The sequence below is a fragment of the Calypte anna genome, chromosome 4A (assembly GCF_003957555.1).
Source record: "Calypte anna isolate BGI_N300 chromosome 4A, bCalAnn1_v1.p, whole genome shotgun sequence".
Classification (NCBI taxonomy): domain Eukaryota; kingdom Metazoa; phylum Chordata; class Aves; order Apodiformes; family Trochilidae; genus Calypte; species Calypte anna.
Window position 1 is genome coordinate 41,289,632 of NC_044248.1, and position 21,854 is coordinate 41,311,485.

The 21,854-nt window shown below is 39.7% G+C and overlaps 1 protein-coding gene across 1 annotated transcript in view; it reads left to right on the forward strand.

Annotated features, from left to right (window-relative positions):
• COL25A1 (collagen type XXV alpha 1 chain) overlaps window positions 1-21,854 on the forward strand; it is a 256,844-nt gene that overhangs the window by 114,702 nt on the left and 120,288 nt on the right. The window contains exons 3-4 of the mRNA XM_030450322.1: window positions 10,312-10,356; window positions 12,468-12,475. Coding sequence (XP_030306182.1) covers window positions 10,312-10,356; window positions 12,468-12,475 — 53 coding nt within the window. The remainder of the gene's footprint in view (window positions 1-10,311; window positions 10,357-12,467; window positions 12,476-21,854) is intronic.

Here is a 21,854-nt window from a genome sequence, read left to right on the forward strand (position 1 = left end):
TACTTGTTTTCTGTGTTGAATAGTGAAAATTACATTGTTGTACCTTGGAACGTTAAGTGAGTATTATTTAAGATAGTGACACTGATATTCAGAGGGCTTCTGGCTCATTGGCATTTTCTTTTGGATAGCTCAGGTGCTTTACAGAGGAAATGGTAATTGTCTGCCTACTGAACATGATATTTATAAAGTGGTGCTGGAGCCTGTGGCTTGGGAGGAGAGGATTTTATCCTTTGGAAATATCACTGCCTTTATTGAACAGACTGGAAAGGAGTAGGTGTTACTTTAAAGGTCTTGACCAACCTTGCGTGTTCATGACATTATCCATATTTTAAAACAGGGAACTGAGGCTCAATGGATGAGCTCAATGGGCTCAATGTTTGGGTTTTTTTCCTGTTTACTTCTAAGTTAAGAGTGTTGCTCTCACCAACAGGCTCCTTCCCAGCCCCTCAATTTCTTGCTGTCTTACAGAGAACTGGCAAACATTGCAATAATATGGTTAATATTTGCTCTGGGGTCTGTTACCGGGGCATAACCTACCTGAGGACCTGGTAGGCTGCCAGGTTTGGCATTGGGTGACCCATAGGAAGGAGCTGGATCTCCCAGGCTGCTGAAGCTTTCTGCTTGTCTCTGTGTTTGTGTCTGTCCATACATGTGCCCCCTAAGCACTGCTTGCTTTATGGCTGGATTTATGGCCACAGTAAGCAGGTGGGTTTCCAGCATCTTTTCAGTTTGGAAAGGCTTTCCCTGATTACATTCCCTGTCCCTTTAATTAAGGTTGATATCTCTGCCTTAATTTGTTTGTGCTTTGATGTTCAGCAGTTTACCATGACCCTGCATTAACATCTGAGAAAGATTGCCAGACCCTAGCATGCTTCTTTATCACTGACACTGAGGAGTTAGTCTGTGCCTTTATCCAGGAGAAATCATTCCAATACCCTGCTGCCTGGCTTGCCAAGTAGGTTTATATGCAAACTAGAACTTGTTCCAAGCATTGTTGCCAAGCTCGTATTTTGTTCAGGAACATATGAGGTCATATAACTGGTTTGGGGATCTAAGTAAAGCTGTAGAGTTCTTTTTCTTCTTCTTTTTCTCCCTCTTTTTTTTTTTTCTTTTTTTTTTTTTTTTTTTTTTTCTCCTTTTCCTCCTCCTCCTTTTCCTCCTCCTCCTCCTTTTCCTCCTTCTTTTTTTTGTCCTTTCCCTCTCCCTTTTTTTTCTTCTTCTCCTCCTTCTTCTCCTCCTTCTTCTCCTCCTTCTTCTCCTCCTTCTTCTCCTCTTTCTTCTCCTCCTTCTTCTCCTCCTTCTTCTCCTCCTTCTTCTCCTCCTTCTCCTCTTCTTTTTTTCCCCCCTGCTCTGCACTCATGGTGTTTTCACAAGGACTTTGCCAGGGCTGTATAAGAGGGTAGGAGGATGTCTCACTCCCTGACCCAAGCATTCCTTGATATTTAGATTTACCTTTAAAAGAAGATTCTTTTCTTGATGTTTAAGCTTGAGGGGGGTTAGGAATATAACTTCCCCTTATGTTATGAATAAAGCTTTTCCCTGCCTCTAGTAAAACGCAACACTTAGTCATAGCAAAGTGCTAATGTTTGACTTCCTGTAAATTCTGCTCTCAGGATATTTAGGAACAACACCATATAAATTTATTAACTCTGGACAGCATTTTAGGCCCACTGAACCCAGTGCTTTTCCACATCCCATTTTTTTGAGGCAGTGTTAAGTCGTATTGTCCAGCTCCATTGAGAAGGATTGTTGTAAAAAGCAGTTTATAAAAAAAAAAAAGTATTTATTGTTGTGACAACTTGAATATGTCACATCTGGGCAGGTTAAGCATGTAACTCTCACTCAAGCATCTGTAGTAAGGAAGAGCTTTGCATTGTGGGCAGCTCCCTGAAGGTTCTGTTGTGATGCTCAGAGCCAGATTTTCAAGAGCTCTTCAGAGAGAACATGCCAGGGTCCTTACAGCTGGATTTGTAGGGGAAAAAGCCAAGTGCTTGCTGTTCCCAAGCTTCTGCTCTGTGACTGTCATTTCATACCAAATGTTATTGCTGCTTACTGAGTATGGGAGGCTGCAGTTGGGCTTTGTTTTGTTTTGGGTTTTTTTTTTTTTTTTTTGCAAATGGGAGGTCAATGTGGATTTCCCTGCTGACAGTGAGGTGTGTTTCTTTTGTAATTGGCTTACACACATAAACCACTCATGCAGGAGCACAACTAGAAAGTATGCTGACATCTGCTAATTAGAGTTCCTTGGTTGGCTTGAGTAGCAGTCTTAATTAGCTTTGACTCTGTGCTTGTAGTGGGTATGTAAAAAAACCCATTGTTAATGTCTTTATTTCACTCTATAAAAATACTGTGAGTAAACTCTGCAGCCAATCTTCAACCATAAACAATAGCAGGCTTTAAGTAACTAGTGGGTAATTTTGGTGTAGGAGGTTCTTTAACTCTTCTTTGCTACAGCAGCATGTTTTAACTCTCATATGCTAGAGGACAGCTAGCTTTGTAAAGTATTATGAAGAAGATCCATTGCTTTGAGTCTGAGCCAAATCTCAAGGTGCTTTTTTTCAATTTAGCACTTGTGAAAACCCCGTAACTTCAGGGCAAGATTCACCTCAGCCAAAGCTGATAAGGCCCTCTGGAGCTGCCTTAAAGCAGAAAGCTCTTTTTTGTCTGTTCCTGGCTCTGAATGTATATTTGTGTTTCTGGCAGTCTAAAATGATAGATAACTCTATGTGCTTTGCTATAGAATGACCTTCTTTACTTATCTGGACTGCTAGTCCATTTTTTTGGCTCAGGTAAAGGGTGACCTATATAAATTAATACAAAGGGTTATTAGAGTTTTGGAGTCTCTATTATGTCATGAGAAAGACCTTGATAAAAGCAAAGGGCACAGGTTTCACCTGTGAAAAGGCAATAATAGAGTGGATTATGTTCTTTTTAAGTTCAACATGGGGTTACAGTTGGCTGACAAAGTTACAGCACTGGATGGTTTCCAAGCTCCTGAAGATCCAGCTGGGCACTGAGAAGCAGCTGAGTGCATCCATTCTCTTGTGATGCTTTCTGCAAGCTCTCTCTTTACATGGGATATGTGCTAAGTTCTACATATATGATAAACAATTTTTGACACTTTAAAAATAATTGTAAAAGTAGAGAGCAGCAAGTAACCACAGTAGGATCATAATCTTGCATGTATGAATTCTTCAGTCTTACATCAAGCCTGACCTAGTACAACTTTCTCCTTGGTTGTCCTGTGGAATTATACAGCAAAACTAATCCAAGTCCTGGTGGTTTTGGCATCTGCTGAAGTCTTTTTTTATTGTCATTATCCAGTGCACTCCCATCTCTACCTGAAGGGATGCCCAGTGGATCAAAGACACACAGCTGTGTTTCACAAGTGTAGTCTCACGAGGGTGTTTCAAGCATGAGGGATTGTACTTTCTTTCAAGACTTTGGTTTTTTCCAGGCAGATATACTGTTTGAAAAAAATTGGGAGCAGGATGTAGCCCAGGATAATAAAAATATTTTAGTGCAGTCTGTCAGGTTGGATATGTGTCTCCCCAGTATCACTGCAAAAGTTCACAGGCAGCAGTAAGATGTAAACCAAAGGGAAGGAGCTGTTTCCATTTTATTGGTTTTGGTCTTTTGCAGTTCTGTACCTCTTGTATTAATTCAGACAAAATATTATCATGCATTTGTGTTCAGTTTGTTGTTTTCCCTTTTGGTAAATGAATGGTTCCTTAATAGTGGGGATATTTTCATGGATCACCTAGAAGAAGCTGATTTGTTTGAGGTTTGGAAGTAAGGCAGTCCTGGCACTCTTTTTTGTTTATTTCCTTTTGCTTGTAAGCAATATTTGTGCTGCTTTGTTGCTATTATGCAATACAGACTTACTGAACCTTTTAAAGCCACTTATTTTTTGTATATAGAACTAACTCGTGCAGCTGTCACTAAGCTCCTCGTCAGATGATATATTTATTATGTTAGAAATGAGAGGAGGCACATGAGTAAAGCTTTGAAAGGAATATGTTCTGCTCAGGGCAGGGTTTTTATGTTGAAATGGGTGATCAGCATGTGTGGGTTAGACCAAGATGATTGCAGTACCAGTGCTTGAGTAGTTATGTGCTGCCTTTAATCCTCTGGTATTGTATTTCATTGTCTCCCAGCATACTACTGTCACAACTGAAATAAAACCCCTCCAAAACTCATTGAACACTTTAATCTGTCATCATAATCATGAAAGTCTTGTCAATCATGGCTTAAAAGTTAAGCATGTGGATCAAGCTTGTAGTAAGAGGAGACACCTGGACTCCAGAGCGTAAGTGGAGATACAGGCTGGGATGTGAACTATTTGGTTCATTTGTGTTGGACAGTTTGAACTGATTGTGGTGTTGATGAGGATGTTTCAAATCTTTAAAAATCTAGAAAGGCTGTTCAGTGATTCTGAGAGAGAAAGCTGTTAGGATTAAATGAAACTGGTGTGACAAATTACATGATGGGATATGTGACTGCTGTGATTTTTAGGCTTGCTCTCAAGCTGAGAAGCAAAAGCAGAAATTATGGAAAACCTGAGTAGCTTATAAATAGCTTAAGGTAGATCACAGGTTTATAAAAGGTACCAAAACTCAAAGAGTCTGTAGTCTTGTTAAGCTTGCATTTTATTCAGCTACAGCTTATGAACGGGTATATTTGTCAGCTGTTTGCTTTTATAGGTTCATTTCAAATGCAGATTAAAAAAAAATTCTTGCTCTTTGGTCATATAGCAGCTACCTGAGCTTATCATGGTACAGAAAATGATATATTTTATACCCTCTCGATAAAATCTAAGGCACTATTGCCAGTATTGTCAGGTTTTAAAAGTTGGGCTCCAGTCTGGTTTTAAAGGTGGTGCTCTTTCCAAGAAATGAGTAGTTCTGTGAGAACAGTGTAACAATTGAAATGGAAACGTCACACTTTGTCTTCAGAGGGGTTTCTGGTGTTTAAAGTGAAAAATCGTTTTGAAAGCACTTTGAGATTTTTCAAAAGCACTTGTATTATTCTCAACCCATCTTAGCAAAAGTCCCAGCCTACGATGAGCACTCAGAATAAACTGAATTATTGATCCTTGGGTACTTCTACTTTCAGTGCTGCCAGTGCAAGTACCATGAGTGACCATGATCCATAGGGATCATGATCAGCTGACCCTGTTACTAGTTTTTATTAGGCTCTCCTTTGTCTTTGTGAAACTCAGTTTTCAGTGGCTTATTTTTTCGTGCTGAAAATTAACTGCAGTCTGTTGGTGTTTCTGTTTTAACAGGGCCAACTGTTTCAGAATGAATTACAGGAAATATCTCCTGACTTTGCCTGTTCTTTGTCGATAAATCTCGCAGAGCCAGAATTTGGAGTGAAGGATTGACATTTAAGTGGGGCTGGTTATTTTTTATCTGGTTTACATGACCTCCTGCTATCATCATGTAGTAGGGGGGAAACAACACAGCAATTCAAAAAGCTAGGAGCCTTGGAAAAATGTCATTTTCATATGGTTAACACAGCCCATGTTTGCACAAAGCAACAGCTTGGGTTCCATCTCCCAGGAGTACTGAGTGGGTGTCTCAGCAGCACATGGGTGCTTGAGTAGGACCCAGTTGTTCCAGTTGTTGTACTGGGCCTGAGAACCACGTGGCCAGCAAGGGGAAAGGATGCATTTTTTAAAAGCAAAACAGTAAAAAAAAAAATCCAATTGATGAAATGCAAAGGGAAAATAATGTGAAGAACTTGGTGGAAAGTTACAACAGAAGGAGTAAATTGATGTTAAGAGCTGGAAGGAATTAGAAAAGGCTATTTTGTTTTTAACATGTGATAAGGGGTTCAGCCTTCATACATCTAACCTGGGTTTATCCCACTGTGACGTGGGAGAGATTTCCTCTGGAGAAAAGAGTTGGGAACCTTTGGTTGCTTGAGGAAGGTTCGAGGTCATGTATTTCCTCAGGTCAGAGTGAAGCCTTAGGGAACAAAATCTCTCATCCACATGCATCACCACTTGATTCAGTGAAAAATGGCTCAGACTGGTTGTAACTTGACACAAGCCCCATGAAAACCACAGCTTGGGTGGGTGTCTGCAGAGTGCTTGGTGACTGGAAAGGCACCTGCCAGTTCCTGGACTGGGAGAGTGCATTGAATGACACAGGAAAGTCCCTGGAAATGCTGCAGTGTCCTGACCCAAAGCCTGGGGTACTGTCTAGGTAACAGAGGAAAGCTGACTTTGACAAACTCTACTTGAGAGTTGGCAGTTCCAAAGCACAGCATCTGAGAAGGATGAGCTGCTTTCCCACTGTTATGTTGTTGCTTGGCTTTTTCCTGGTGGCAGAACTTTGACACTGGGAAACAATGGGACTTCCTAAAGGTGGATGCAGGGGAAGCTTTTAACAACTTTTTAACAACAAATTCTGAAGCTTTTGCTTTTATACAACTGCCTAGATACTGTTTAGTTACTTAACCATCCAGTATGGATGCATGTCCTCAAAAAGTGTCTAAATCTGTCCCTGAATCACTCAGTATTCTATTGAAGCCAAAGAAGCTTTGAATTATAATACTTTATTTATTTTCACCTACCTTAATATCTGAAAAATTTAAACTTTAAATAGTTTTTCTCAACATGACACATGCTTTCTGCATCATAGTGCCAACTATTGATATGGCATGATAATAATACAATGGAATGGCAAGCTGAAATTATGAGAAGACTTTCATGCCTTGCTAGTATAGGATAGCTATCCCTGCATACTTCAGCTGTCCCTCAGCAATATTTGTCAGCCAGGTGATGGCAGCTATTTCTGTGTTTGCAAAGATGAGCACGTGTGCTTGGAGTGTTACATGTTCATTAAAATAGTTTAGTGGCCTCACCACTAAAATTTAGTCTGTAAGAACCAGCAAACTGTTCCAGCCCAGTCTGCTGGGATCTATTTCAGACTGCTTTAGCAAGACAGATTGGAATTCTGGACACAAAAGCTGTGATCTGAGGTGAATAATTTCATTGGTTGCCTTATAAATGGGAATCTTCACCTCTAATGATATTTTAAACATCATCAGTTACAGATGTTCTGCCAGAGCTCTTCAGTAACCTGGGAAAAATGCGAAGTTCAAGAATCTAGTTGTTCCACATCGTCTTCCTAAAATGAGGTCATTGTAAGCAGGAGTGTTTCCTTTTATCAGCAGGTGACCCGCCTGGTGGATGAGGGGAAGGCTGTGGATGGAGTCTGCCTGGACTTCAGCAAAGCCTTTGACACTGTCTCCCACAGCACCCTCCTGAAAAATCTGTCAGCCCAGGGCTCAGACAGGAGCTCTCTGTGCTGGGTTAGGAACTGGCTGGAGAGCCGGGCCCAGAGAGTGGTGGGCTTAAAATGGCGGCTGCCTCCAAATGGCGGCTGCCTCAAAATGTCGGCTGCCTCCAAATGGCGGCTGCCTCCAAATGGCGGCCGCTCACCTGTGGTGTTCCCCAGGGATCAGTGCTGGGCCCGGCTCTGTTTAATATCTTTATTGATGATTTAGATGAGGGGATTGAGTCCATCTAAGCTGAGTGGGGGAGTGTGGATCAGCTGGAAGGCAGGAGGGCTCTGCATAGGGACATGGACAGACTGGAGAGTTGGGCTGATTCCAACGGGATGAGGTTCAATACGGCCAAGTGCTGGGTCCTGCACTTTGGCCACAACAACCCCATGCAGCGCTACAGGCTGGGCACAGAGTGGCAGAAATGGACCTGGGAGTCTGGATTGACAGGAAGCTGAACATGAGCCAGCAGTGTGCCCAGGAAGGCCAATGGCATCCTGGGCTGTGTCAGGAACAGCGTGGCCAGCAGGTCCAGGGAAGGGATTCTGTCCCTGTACTCAGCTCTTGTGAGGCCACAGCTTGAGTCCTGTGTCCAGTTCTGGGCCCCTCAGTTCAGGAAGGAGATTGAGGTGCTGGAGCAGGTCCAAAGGAGGGCAACCAGGCTGGTGAAGGGACTCGAGCACAGATCCTGTGAGGTGAGGCTGAGGGAGCTGGGGGTGTTCAGGCTGGAGAAGAGGAGGCTCAGGGGAGACCTCATCACTCTCTACAACTCCCTGAAAGGAGGTTGGAGCCAGGTTGGTTGTAGCAGCTGCCAGTAAGACAAGACATGGGCTTAAGCTCTGCCGGGAGAGGCTTAGGTTGGATATTAGAAAGAATTTCTTTACGGAGAGGGTGATCAGACATTGGAATGGGCTGCCCAGGGAGGGGGTAGATTTTAAGAAGTAGTTTTTAAGAGTCTGAGTATGGCACTCAGTGCCATGGGCTGGGAACTACAGGGGGAGTGGATCAAGGGTTGGACTTGATGATCTCAGACGTCCCTTGCAAACCAGCCAGTTCTATGATTCTATCTCTCCTGAAGAGATGAGAAAATGTCAATATAATTACACTGCAGTGCCTCATGAGATTCCTGTCATTGGTTGAAGGTTTAGAATAGGTCAGTGAAGACACTCCTACAACTACGGCTGTGGCCAAGGACATGGCCAAAGTGTTAGCAGACATAAGGATGAAGAATAATACAAAATGTGCTGTAGGTCTTTAAGGTAAAGTAGGGCCATTTTTGCTAGAACACTGGTCACTCGTCTAAAACATGAAAAGAAAAATTATGAAAAAAAAACAGAAAAAAATACAAACTGGTGGAAGGGGGATTTTCAGACAGGACACCTTACTCTCACACCTACTTGTTTTAACAAGGTCATGTGTTGCATCTGTAGAAAATATATATTATATATATATATGTATATATATGTATTGTGACATTAAGAGAAGCTGTATGTACCTGATGTATTATATAGTGTTTAATGAGGCCAGGCTTCAGATTGGGCTGGGAACCGGTAACCAGCAGAGCAAATAAGAGGAATATCCCTTAAGCACTCAAGCATCCAGCTTCAGAGAGCAGCACCAGCAACATTCACCAGCCTCTTTGGCACCTTCAGTCACCAGACTGTCTGTGGGCTTGGCAGTGGAAACCTAATTTCAAACACTCCCAGTAGCTGGGTTTGAATAGGACCAAACAGGTGAAGTAAATTCACACCAAAAAACTCTCATCTGTGAGGAGTGTAGTGGAGGGGAAGAGACATGGAAGTTCCACAGTGTTTAGGGAATGCTCAAACCCCTCGTGTGAGGAGTTGCAGAAAGGAAAGGGTCCAGTAGTTACCTAGAGCTAAGAATTAAATTTTATGTACATTTTACTTCGTCAAAGCTTATCTTATACTTTGTAGTTGAAGGCATTAATTCTTGCTTAATAAGGTTTTGCCTTTGTTTTCATTCTGAGCCAGTGTATTGTTAGGGGAAAAGGTGAAGCAGAGGTAATTTTCCAGATGTAAAGTGAGCTGTCTTTAGAGAAATTATTAAAGGAAGTTTTGAGTACTTGGAAGGAGGACCTGCTCTTGGGAAAGCGTTTGGGAACCTGAGGGGTGAGAGATGCTTCTTGGCAAGTTCTTAGTCAGGATCTTTGTTGCCAGGTGCTGACTCTTGGTATGTGTATATATATATATATATATATATATATGTATATTATGACTCCTGCTAGACCTGCATGTGTGAGTGAGAGCTCAAGTGTGGACAAATCATGAAATGCTTGCAGTTAACAGATAAACTGGGAACAAAGCCCCTTAGCATCTGATAACATGTACAGCATTTTTAGTGTTGGGGGATGGCAAGCCAGGTGATGCTTTCTTCATCTTTTGTTTGTTTTCAGATAGAGAATGGATACTTTTGCAGAGCATTTGCTCTTAACTATAAATTCTGGGATTAATACAGGCATAACTAAATGAAATGTAATGCCCTGTGATAAGTTTGATCTAAGAAAATTGAAGGAATGGTGCTGCAGTTCTGATGAATACAAAGACATTTTTTGAGGAAAGAAGAGGAACAATTTCTTCCCTTGGGCTTATGTTGGAAAGCACAAGAATTGATGGGGTTCAGTGCAGCAATTTGGACATAATGAAAAATGTTCCACTTACTAAAACAGTGAAATACTGGGGGGAAAATGCCTGTGGAAATTACAGTAACAATTTAGACACGGTTAACTTTTTTCCTTGATAAAGGATGAACAAGATGACCTCTGAAGTTTCTCCCAGCCTTTTTTTTTTTTTTAAAGCTGAGAGTGGATAATGTTGCTGTCAGTTTTATCTTCAGTTTTCTGAATCTTAGTCTGGTTATCTTTTACTCCTGCTCAGTCAAAATCTCTGAACCTCACATATTACATCTATTTAATTCTCTTATTTTTGAGCACAAATGTTGTTCTACATATAATTTCAATAAAAAAAAAATTACAGTAGACCATCTTCTTTTTAGGTCCTCCAGGGAAAAGAGGTAAGCGGGGCAGAAGAGGAGAGACTGGTAAGTTTTCAATTTCATAAGATCCATTATTATTTGATGTCTGTTTTGTGAGGATGTGTACCCAGCATGCCTTCATTTTTATTTTCATTGCTTATGTGTTCTGAAATTTCTCTGGCAAAAATTTCTGACCCTTGGCATATACCTGGTGGGCTTCCAGACAACTTTATAGTCTTGGGTGATATTAATTTGTAGTCACACTTCATAATGCTTGTGCCATTGGTAGCACATTGGTAATAATCAGCCCATTTTGGTGTCTTTTTACACTTGTGCAAGTCAGAATAACTCCATGTGAGTGAGTAGTTGGTGGGGCTCTAAGGCAGTATTGCATCATGATTTTATAAGGAAATAAAGATAGGAATCTAAAATTACTTATGTTAAGAATGTAGGTGCTCAGGGAAATAATGTGATAAGGAAACTACTCTGTATGAGAGAAATTGTTGTTTACCAGAAATAAGTAGCAATTCAGTTCTTAAGGAAATAAGAAAAATATTTGTTGGTTCATTAACTTGTACCAGGGAGGCTGCTATTGAGAGAATCCTTCTGGTGGTGTGGAGCTTGAAATTTTTTTGGAATCAGTGTTGTGAGATGCTGAGCAACTCTTCCTGATGACATTCATGGGAACTGGAGCTGTTGGTTCCCTTGTGGGATTGAGTCCTTCCTAAGGGAGAACTTTCTGGACGTGATGCAGGAGAAAATGAGCTTCTTAATCTCCTTGCCTGTCTTGTCCAATCTGCCTGTTAGGAAAATTTTTCCATCAGCTTGATTTCTGTAAATCATATGTAGACTTTCTTACCTCTGTGATGTTTTATCTGGCTTTTAAAAATTATTTCCATATTTTCCTGCATAACAAAATTGACGCCATGGCCTGCCAAAGGTTGATACAGATCACCTTGGTGTTTCCATTCAGTGGTGGATTAGTATTTATTTAGAGAAAAATGCTATGGGAATAGAAGGAAATCCTATGGTTGAAGATTGGCTTACAAATGATCCTTAAAATTACTTTGCAGAATGCTTGTCAGTTCATTTTACATCTCAAACACACACATATTAAACTATTATTAAAGGAAACCAAACTCTCACATTTTAAAAGCAGACCTGGACCTTAAAATGCTTTTTAAGAATGTTTACCAGGACAAAGAAATTACCTTAGTTACTGGACAATAAAAATGTATTGTTAAAACCAAAAGGCTGTCAATATTAAAAGCAATCTCAAAGTACAGCTGCTGCTGTTTTATACTCCTTTTGCACTTCACTTTATTCAGAAATTAGAGAGAGGCATAAAAGCTTAATGAAATGCCATTGATTTGGGAGCTGCAGCTGCTTAGTTTAATAAGACTGAAATAGTATATTTGATTTGTGGCCCTTTGATAATGTTTCTAAGAACTGCTCTACAAAAGTCTTTGAGTCTCAATAATTGGAAAAATGTGCAAATACCAGTTCACAAAGTGTGACTTTTTCATTGGGAGCATTTTATATGTGTGCCTTGAGAAAGGAAAGTGATGAAATGAAAGTTTAGCACTGTCAGGTGGCCACTGAAACCTCTCCTCAGGGGCAAACTTGAAGGCTGGAAGATGCTGATGCACGTATGTCTTGATAGGATGCCAAGGTTAAATGCCAAGGGTACTTTGGGCACTTTTTGCAGCCAAACTATTACAATTCCACCTGCTTAGCTAACAGAAATTGGTGATGTGGTTACCTGTGCTTTGTGTGGACTCTGACAAAAAAAAACAAAAACAAAAAACAAAAAACAAAAAACAAAAAAAAAAACAGTAGTCAGTGGCTGGGATTTTTTTTTTTTACTGGCATGAAATTGCATGGAAATGGTTGGAGAAGCAACTTGCAAATGATCCCATGACCAATTGAAGAACTGGTAAGTGAATTGCATGCATTTAGCCACTGATCATATTTACAAGTTGCAAACACCACCAAAGTTAAAAAAATATTTGAGTGGGGAAATGTGTGCTGTGTATTAGTGGTGTTGCTCACACACAATCCTGAGGCCTTGTGCTTGGTTTGTACGTGCGTGTCTTTCTTTAATAAGTTTGAAAGCTTACATATTCTTTTTTTTTTTTCTCTTTTTTTACTCTCTTTCCCTCTCCCCTGCCCCACAGGACCTCCTGTAAGTATGGTGATACATTGTTGGCTCTTCCAGAATCAGGGAGAAATACTGTGTCAGATTCTGTTATTACCAGGATAAAATGATTGTGTGTAATCCAGAGAGATTGTTGATCATTTCTAATGCAAAGAATCACTAATTACCTTTGAGCTGAATAATGTAATTCTTTATGAAAAAAGTCTCTAAAACAATGAAGGTTTCTATTCAGTGCTCCAGAGAGCAGTTGGGATCACAGTTGCACGTAAGTATGTTATGTTCATTTTGCTTATGAGTTGATGACAGGTATTTTACTGCAGTATAAATCTGTGCTAGTTTGCTATCCTAAGTCCAGACAGGGTCACAGTGCCTTTTGCTGGGCTGTAAACTTAGGGTACAGGCTCCTTTTGACAGTACCCAGGCTGTCCAACTCATTGCAGTGTAATTGTTACTGAAGCCAGCAAGGGCTTGTGTAAAATGAGTATGGTGTAATACTATTCAGTTGAGTAAATTGGTTGAATCTCTTGACGTTTATGTTTGTAAGCAAAAAATTTCTCCTTCTGAGGTTTTTGGTTTGCTTTGTTGTATATTCCCAGGGTAGGTCAAAAGTCTGACTTGAACAGGACAAAATACATATCTCTCAAATGTTTTTATTTCTCATTTTCACCTGGTGGTGGAAAAGAGTGACCATCAAAACAGTGTTTCTTTTCCAGTGCTTGTGGTCTTCTTTTTTTCTTTGGTAGATACAGTATTACCACAATATTTTTAGGACCTATCTATTCCGTGCTATGTGCATATTTGAGAAGAGTGAGTTAATATATTGAATTTCTCCTGTGACAGAATGATTGTAGTGTAAGCTGTACATACTGAGCAGTGAAACTACTTAGCCTTGAAAGATTTTGACCACGTTCATAGAGGCAAATTCATTTGTCAAGCCATCAAGGAAAAGCTTAGTGCATAAATGTGCTGTTTATTTGAAAGAAACACGGGTGTCCCCAGTCACTTTTGTAGTCTTTCCATGAAACACAAAGAAAAACCATGAATCACAATCAAAGAGATTTTCCTGTAGGCAGACAGTGTGGCAAAAGTTCAGTATGTGCCTCAATATCAATGTCTTTGACTTCAGCTCCCAGCTGATGATTTAGCACAGCTCCAGTTAAAGAAAACAAGGGGAAAAAAGGTGTAGGTCATGGCAGTATGAACAGAAACCTGAAATAGCTCCCAATAATTAAAGTATCTGACCTAAAATTCCAAGTTTCATATTCCAAACTTATGTCACCTTGCTGATGGGCAGTAAAGCTTTAAATTGCTACGAGGCATTTAAAAATGGAATTTCTCTCCATAATTCACATTTTTGTTTTCATAGACAGAGTCTGGCTAGGGCCAACCCTTGTGACCTTAGTTATTGTTTTCACCTGTGGTGATAATTTTCACTTAAAATAGCAAATATTTGTATATCCCACAGAGCACTGCATGGGATTAAGGTGTATGTTATATTTTCAAAGGTTACTGAAGTGCTTTTATAAGTCACTACTGAGTGTCACATGTGATAACAGTCAGAGGCTGGGGGGTTTTTTGGGTTTTTTTTTATAATCTGGTGTAGCATTCTCAAGTTTCTTCTTTGGCACCTATGTTCTAGTGGTAGTTTGTTTCTCTCCTACTTCACTGCCTAGGCACTGAATCATTTTTGATTTTAACCACATATTGCCCCTCAGGGTACAGGGCTAATTCTCTTCATAACAAAAGGAGTTTCAGGAAGCAGCAGCAGCAGCCTTTTAATTAGTGTTTAAGTTAAAACATAAAATTTCCATTGCCAAAGCCTCGTTTCTTCACTACATAGAACCTGTTTCATATTTGTAGGCTTGTAGCATCATCACATACCAAAAAAAAAAAAAAAAAAATTATGATTTGCCAGTAATGTACTCTGCATGTTTGTTATATCATGTTTGTCATAACTGTATTGTTAATGTGTGTCATTCCATTTCATCTCATTCAACCAGGGTCTTCCAGGGAGAAATGGCTATCCGGTAACTCCTCATATATTTATGATAGCATATATTACTATAAAATCATGTTGTATTTTGTTTTGTCTTTATTACTGTAAAAAAGACCTCTTTTCTATTATTCAGATGCCTAGAAAATTTAGGGTTTTCCTTTAAAAGCAAAACAAAAACCTTTCACAAGTTTTACAATTGTGTTTACAATAGGTGAATTCAATGCACTGACTGTTTGACATTGTATATATTTTGTGTTGTCTTCTTGCATACAAATTTTTAACTCTAATTTAAAACAAAATAAATCTTTAGCCAAGATCTCAGTTTTCCATCTTAGAAGGCTGTGCAGTTGCCATAAGGAACCTCAAAGTCTTCTCTTTTAATTGTGTCCTGCTTCTCCATGTTGCTTCATTCAGGGCATTCTGAGCACAGTAAAATGCCTTTTCCAAAGTCCTGGCAGTTGGCTGCACTGCCTCTCATGGAGTAATTTTCTGGTAATGGATGTAATTTTCTGTCAGTTACATCCATACCTTCAGGATTTATTGCCTGAAAAAGAAATACTGTATGAAATAATGCATCTTTCTAAAATCTATTAGTAATACATTTATTTCAAGTAGTCAGGCAAGCTGCCTGAAGTGACCCACTCAAGGGAAGAAGTTTGTGCTTATTTGTGCCATGGATATATTAGAAACCAAAGTGTTCTGGTGGTTGCATTTCAGAGACAATAGATAAGCATAATGTGGTGACTGTTAAAGTACAATAATGACCTTACTTTAAATGCTTGACATGATGGCTTGGAAAAAACAAGAAAAACTATATCCACCACCTTCCCTTCATCCACTAAGCAGGTGGGCTTATCATACAAGGCTATCAAATTAGTTAAACAGGCTTTTCCCCTTGTGAACCTCTGGTGATTGCCTTCTTCTTTAAATCCCTTTGAATAGTACCCAGAACACATAATATTTCCAGGAACTGAGCTTAGATTGGGTCTATCCTGCTCTTCCCTTGTGCCTGTTTTGTAGACTGCAATAGAGTTGGTCAGCTTCCAGTCAGCAGGAACCTCCCCAGACCCCCAGGATGATGATAGATGGTCAAGTGGGGTCCTGTCTTTTTAGAGGATGGAGGGTAAAACTTCCTAAAGAACCTACTTTGCTCTTCATCCAGCTCTATATATAAAGAATGGGATTTTTTTCAAAAATTACCTGCAATGACAACAAACCAGCCCTGAGGTAACAATTTCTGCAGAAATTTAAGGTCCTTGGTGTTCCTTATTCCAGTTAATGACCTTAACAACACACAAGGCAAGCTTTATGTTGTGCAAAGCACAAAAGCTTGGTAGATTTAACCCCTTTGCCTATCATGGAAGTTGAGAAAATGAGAGACCCTCTTAGTGACGGACTCACGCAATATTTTGAAGGCATCACAGGGACAGGTTTGAAAACACAATTTTCTTCAGAGCCTGAAGGCCCAGTCCTTTGTCCTGGGCCAGCTCTTTTTTGCTTGAAGAGATTTGCTGTGGGATCTGAAGACAATAAAGGTCCTTGGAAGCCATGGTATTGAAATTGCTGGGTCTGAGGGTGGCTTTGTGATGCACCAGCTGTAGTCTGGAGGCATTTTCTGTGCGTGCGTGTAGCCATCCGTGCATGCACGGGCAAACGTGTGCCTCCAGTAGTGCTTAGCACTGATAGAACACTCCCTCTTCCTGCTGGGAAAGGACTGGGAATAGAATTTGGCTTGAAAAGTTGTCACTCGACTGGCTGCTTCAACCTTTTCAGTGACAGACATTTTCCTCCCTGTTTTTGAATGTGAAATACGTTACAGCAAGTGCAGTGCACTTTAAAGGTACTTACACAGTCCTGTGGAGCTCTAGGAAAAGGCTATTAGTGTTAAAAGTTATTTCTCCAGAGTCCTATTCAACTCCTGCAGAAACCTTCTTGCTTTAATCTTTATTGGATTTTCTAGGATAATCTGTGAGGATAGTGTGGTATTTCTGCCACGTATAACCTAGCAAAGCTCTCAGCCCAATAGGCCAAAACATAACACTGCAATCTCACCAAAACTAGTGGCTGTTTTCTGCAAGGCTTAAGTTTTCATTGGTTTGTGTTCATTTGAATTTTAAAGGTACCTTAAGAAATAAATAACAGCAAAAGGAATTACAGTGGTAAATCTAAGTGCCTGGAAAGGCAACATGAGTCAAAAAAAATAAGCTGGACTTACTGCTAATGGTTAGCACAGTTAAGTTGTTAAGATCATGAAAAATTGGTTATTATGTAGGGCACCATGAAAAGTGTACATTGGTACAGCTCTTTTTTTTCATTTTCATTCCTTAAGAGCTTTGTGTAAGAGAAAGTAACCAAAGTCACAGAGTTGTAGTTCTTCCAATTTGAGCTTAAAATTGAGATAGATTATTGCATCTTCTAAAAGCAAAAAAAGAGAGCACAAGCATTAGAAAATGAGAACCCAGGCATTTGTTGCATGGGTTTTGTGTGAGAATATAACTTCAGAAATGCCAGAACTTGGAAAAAACCCACAACAACAAGAAACCCACCAAAATCCTCCAGCAGCTTGTTAATGCAGTGAAGAGGCTAAATGCACAAAGCATGGAGTTCTCCCCAGAGAAAAAAGAATCTTATAAGCTAGATAACAGGTATATAGCTTATAACCTATAAACACATAGAGGTTATTTACTGTTTTACATTGAAAAAAAGCAATGAAGCAGACTGAGAAAATTTTTTTGTCCCTTCTCCCAAGCTGGGGTACTGATCAAGGTCAACATCCAAGTAAATATTCCTAGAAGTTGTTGCACAAGTAGTGGTGAAGCTGCACTATCATCAGAATAAAGTATCAGAATATGAAGACACTCATGCAGTATTGCTTCATAAAAGAGGTGATCAGGGAAATTTCTATTACAAATTTCCATGAAGTCAGCCTGCAGAGCTCTGGATGCATTTGCAAGACTTTTGGGAGCTGTGGAGGGTTCTGGCTGCTCCAGGTGACCATGTGCCTTGTATAAAATCCCTTTCTCCTAACATCCTTGTTTCATCTTCCAGAAATGTAGACTGATTCCTCTCTTACAGAAAAGGTTGTGACTAAATGGAAGGTTTTCATCCTCTAGTTGTAAAATACCATCCCTTGCTCAAACCTGAAATGTAGGTCTTAGATATTTCATCTATAACTTCATTTTAAAATTTCCTAGCTCTTGAAAAACTTACCTCTGTATGGTGAAGCTAAACTGGTAAAGCCTGGCATCACAGGTTGTAAATTACAATTATCCTTTAAGCTGCTGTAATTCCTTCTAGCTTCAAAAATATCTTCAGCATCACACTTCTGATTCTTGCACCTGTAAAAACATGTCCCAATATATGTCCCATGTGACAAGCTGTTCTGATATGTAAGGAGTCTCAGGTTGCTGTTAGAAGGCTCTCATTCCCCCTCATCCTCTTTCTGCTCCTGTATTGCTAAAAGCAAAGAGAATTCCAGCTAGAGCAGAGAAGGATTGTGAGAGGTTTGAATTTTAAAAAGTAGCCTTGATGTGGAAGAACATGGAAAATACTGTTGTGAGAAACTGGTAAAAGGCATTTTATTATCCTGCTGTGTCACTGGGTCTTTGCTGGTGCTTCTTGTCTCATTGTTTCTGCTAAATCTCCAGTTAATGGTTGGGTCTGTGTAGGCAAATGAGTAGTAACTAGTGGTGTGACAAAGACCTTTCCTTCTTCCTTCCTCTATCCCTCCTTTTCTATCATAAATTCAGGTGTAATTATTGAGGGCAAATCTCCTGTGCAGTTTGAAAAGGGGAGAGCAAAGCATTGAGCTTTCCTTCTTTCTCAGCCATGCAGCAATTGGGTGAGGTTCTGTCTGGGGGCTCCTTTGTATTTTCCTGCATGAAGCAGCAATGAAACCTGTGTCTTCTTCCACCCCTTCATTTTTGGGCAGCAGAAAGCAGTTGCAAAACCAAACAGAAAGACTCCTTGGGGGCACTTGGGGCAAGCACACGGTGTCAGCAACAACTCCTCAAAAGATCCTCTGTATTCTCAGGTTTACTGTGTATGTGTTGTCTGTTTAAAAATAAAAAAAGCAAATGCCATGTGAGTCAGGAGGCTTACCTGCATGGGAAGGTTTCCCTGGAGATTTTCTTCCTCTTGTCTCTGCCTCCTCTTCCGTGTGCATCATCAGAGAGCATGAATCTCAGAGAATGATTCCCAGCCATGCGTGAGGTCTCAGGACCAAAATCTGACAGGAGGTGCCTCTGACTGGAGGTACAAGCTGTAATGATGACATTTCAGTAGTTTGGCTCTGATCCAGCTTTGGGACTGACCTTGTTTCTGGGAGAGTTTTCATCTGCAGACTTAGGGGAATACCTGCTTGATTTTGGGTGTGTTTGATACATTCTTTAAAATTAAGTTACAGAAATCTATTTCTAGCATAAAAGAAGTACCAAGTAATGGATAAAGTTCTCTCAGTGTGTCCTGTGGGATGTCTGCTTTTCCAGTTTATTTCTGCTTTATTATTGTTGCAGAAAAAACAAAAAGATTGTTTGGCCAGACTTATTTTTTCCCATTTAACAGATTTGATCTGCAGTTCTACCAAAAAAAGAGGGGCCAGTGTTGCATGGGCTTTTTGTGTCAGTTCAGATGTATCTAGTAGTCTGCTGTCATTTTTTAGTGTAAATAAAGCATATAGTAAGTAAAATTAATCCCATTCAAATGCAAGTTATTCAGCCTCAGATATTATGGAAACTCAGTGGCTGTAAAACTGCCATATTAAAGAACATAACTAAAATAATCAAAATAAATGAACTGGGCAAAGATTGAGAGTTCTTAACTTGTGAATTAAGCACAGTCTGTGGCAGTATTCAGCATTTCTGCAACAACTGTGGTATTTCCAGTAGCTGCTCAGGTCTCTTCTTTTTCCCAGTTGCAGTAAAATATAAATATCTAAGCTCAAGGACTGGCTATATTTGTACCTGGCCTAACCCTGAGGATTTGGCTTGGTGATCCTATGGAAGTTTCTCACTTCCCTGAATTTCTTTTTCTCAACAGGTGTCTTTGCAGACCACCACTTTTATGTCTGGCATTTGACCAAAATAAGATCTTACACTTATACCTGCAAAACTTCTGTGGAAGGCTTCAGCTTTGGTAGTGAAAAACCAATAATGGTTTCAGATAGGTCTTAAAAATTACTGCTGTTTTTAAATACACAGAAAATTTGAAACAACTGAAATATCAAAACCTTCTTATACTGTGGTATTAGGATGTGTTTTCTCATTTTTAGATTCTTTATCCTTGTTTTACATCTAGCAGAGGTGACACAAAGTTTTCAGTTGATCCATCTACCTCAACCATCTTTCTTGTTCCCAGGGAGTGGAGAGAATCTTTTCCTTTCTTCAAAGATACATTTGGTCAGCTGTCCATCTCAAAATTACTGACTTTACAGATTTTTTATTCAGAACCATTCCTTGTCCATTGCCCCAGAAAGTTGCCAGCTGATGCCAGTGCTTTAGATTCAGCAGAGATTAATCAGGATGAGTATGAATTAATTTCTTACTTTTTTTTTTTGCTTCTTTCACATAACCTCTGTCCATTAATATATTCACTGCAATGAATCTGAACTCCAGGTATTCTTGCCATGGTTCACCAAAGCTTTGCACACAAGCTGTTTGTTAGTAAGTCTTCCAAAAATATAATTCAGCTCATGTGGGGTGTAATACTGAACTGTCAGAGTCAATCCCTAGACTTTTTTGTTTACTGTGCACACAGTCCTGTCACAGAAGCTTGTAAGGGGGATGGATTTTTCTGCCAGCACCTGCAGGAGTAAGAGCTGGGAAATGTGGCATCCAGTTCTACTCTCACCCATCAAGTTAAGCCAGATTTTAACAGCTGGAGGCAAAGGATGCTTTCAGTCTTTTCCATGTGGTAGCTGTAGCTACTGGAATTGGCTCTCTGATGGATAGTAACATCCCCTTTTTCAGGTCATGCCTGTGCTGTGTGATGTAAACCCTCAAGAAAGGTTATCCAGAGCTGGGGCACTTATTTGTGTATGAATTTTACCTTGCTATGAAACCATAAGTATGGTCCTAATTGCAATTTTTTAACTGCAATATCAAAACCTGCATTCTGGCAGTTAATATTCTGATAAGTAAGAGAGAAAGTCTGCTCTCTACAAAGTAAGTTGCACTTTTCTTGCTTGCACTTGCCATCCTGTAGTATTGGTTAATAAGCCTACAGTGGCAAATTGTTCCAAAAAAACTTCAGGGTCCCCTCAAAAATATTCCTACCAGCCCTAATGCAGAAAATCAGAATTTTTCAATGATACATTGCCAGAATCCACAAGTTAAGCAGTTCCCAAATCCACACTTCAGTTTAAACAAGTAGAATACACACACATGCTGCTAAGCAGGTTATCTCTGTAGTATTTCTGTGCTGTGGTAAAGAGAAAAGCTGTAAGAATATGGTAATTTTTTATAACAATGTGTCAGCTGAGGGCATCCTAATGATATTCAATGAATAAACTTCCACTTTTTCTTGTAAATAGTGGGAGTGTGTCTAAATTCACAGAGCTAGCTGAGTAATAACTCTGGCCTTTGTAATGATATCAGTCACACTAATGTGATAATGGTTTTTGTGACCTTCAGATCTATAAATAGTGTGTAATGCAATTCAGCAGCTTAATTTCTTTGTTGACTTTTTGCAGTGATTTAAAGATACAATTTGACTTGAAAAGTCTGAGCCCTCTTAAACTTTGGGTTGCTATTAATTTTATATCTCCTGGTAATTGAAGCTACACATCAGTAGATGTTCATTAGCTTCTTACCAGTTGCCATTTGGAATTAACCATGGACTGAATCCTTTCATCTGCTATGTTCATGTACCTCTGGGTGCATAAATAAGAGTAGGCAGTGTTTATTCCTGCTACTCCCTGGAGGATGGGCAGAGTGCCCCAAGGTATTCCATATCACTGGCTGTGACAGTGAAGCAACAACTTGCCTCATCTGCAAAAGCCAGAAGTTATTTCTATCCTTTTCCTCACTTGCAATTATAAGAAGAAATTGCCCACAGATGAGCTAAAGTAGAAACTTTGCATGGTGATTTAAGAAATGTGTTTGTTCTGCAGTAAATGCCTGCACATGTGCTATGTTCTCTTTTTACATAGTTAAACTTTCTAGGTTGTTTTAATCTGTTTCCTACGTAGCATTATAAAGAAGAACATAAAAAAAAAAAAAAAAAAGTGGAATAGTGAAACAAAATTATAATAGATAACCTTGGTGTGTCCTTAAGTAACATAGTTGTTACCATATACTGGATCCTTTCAGATCCTTCTTTAAAGTAGCAATTTCCATCTCAGATGTATGGACAGAGAACTCCTGTACTGCAGAATCCACATCCCTGCATGGTACTTGGTAGATGTCAGTGTGT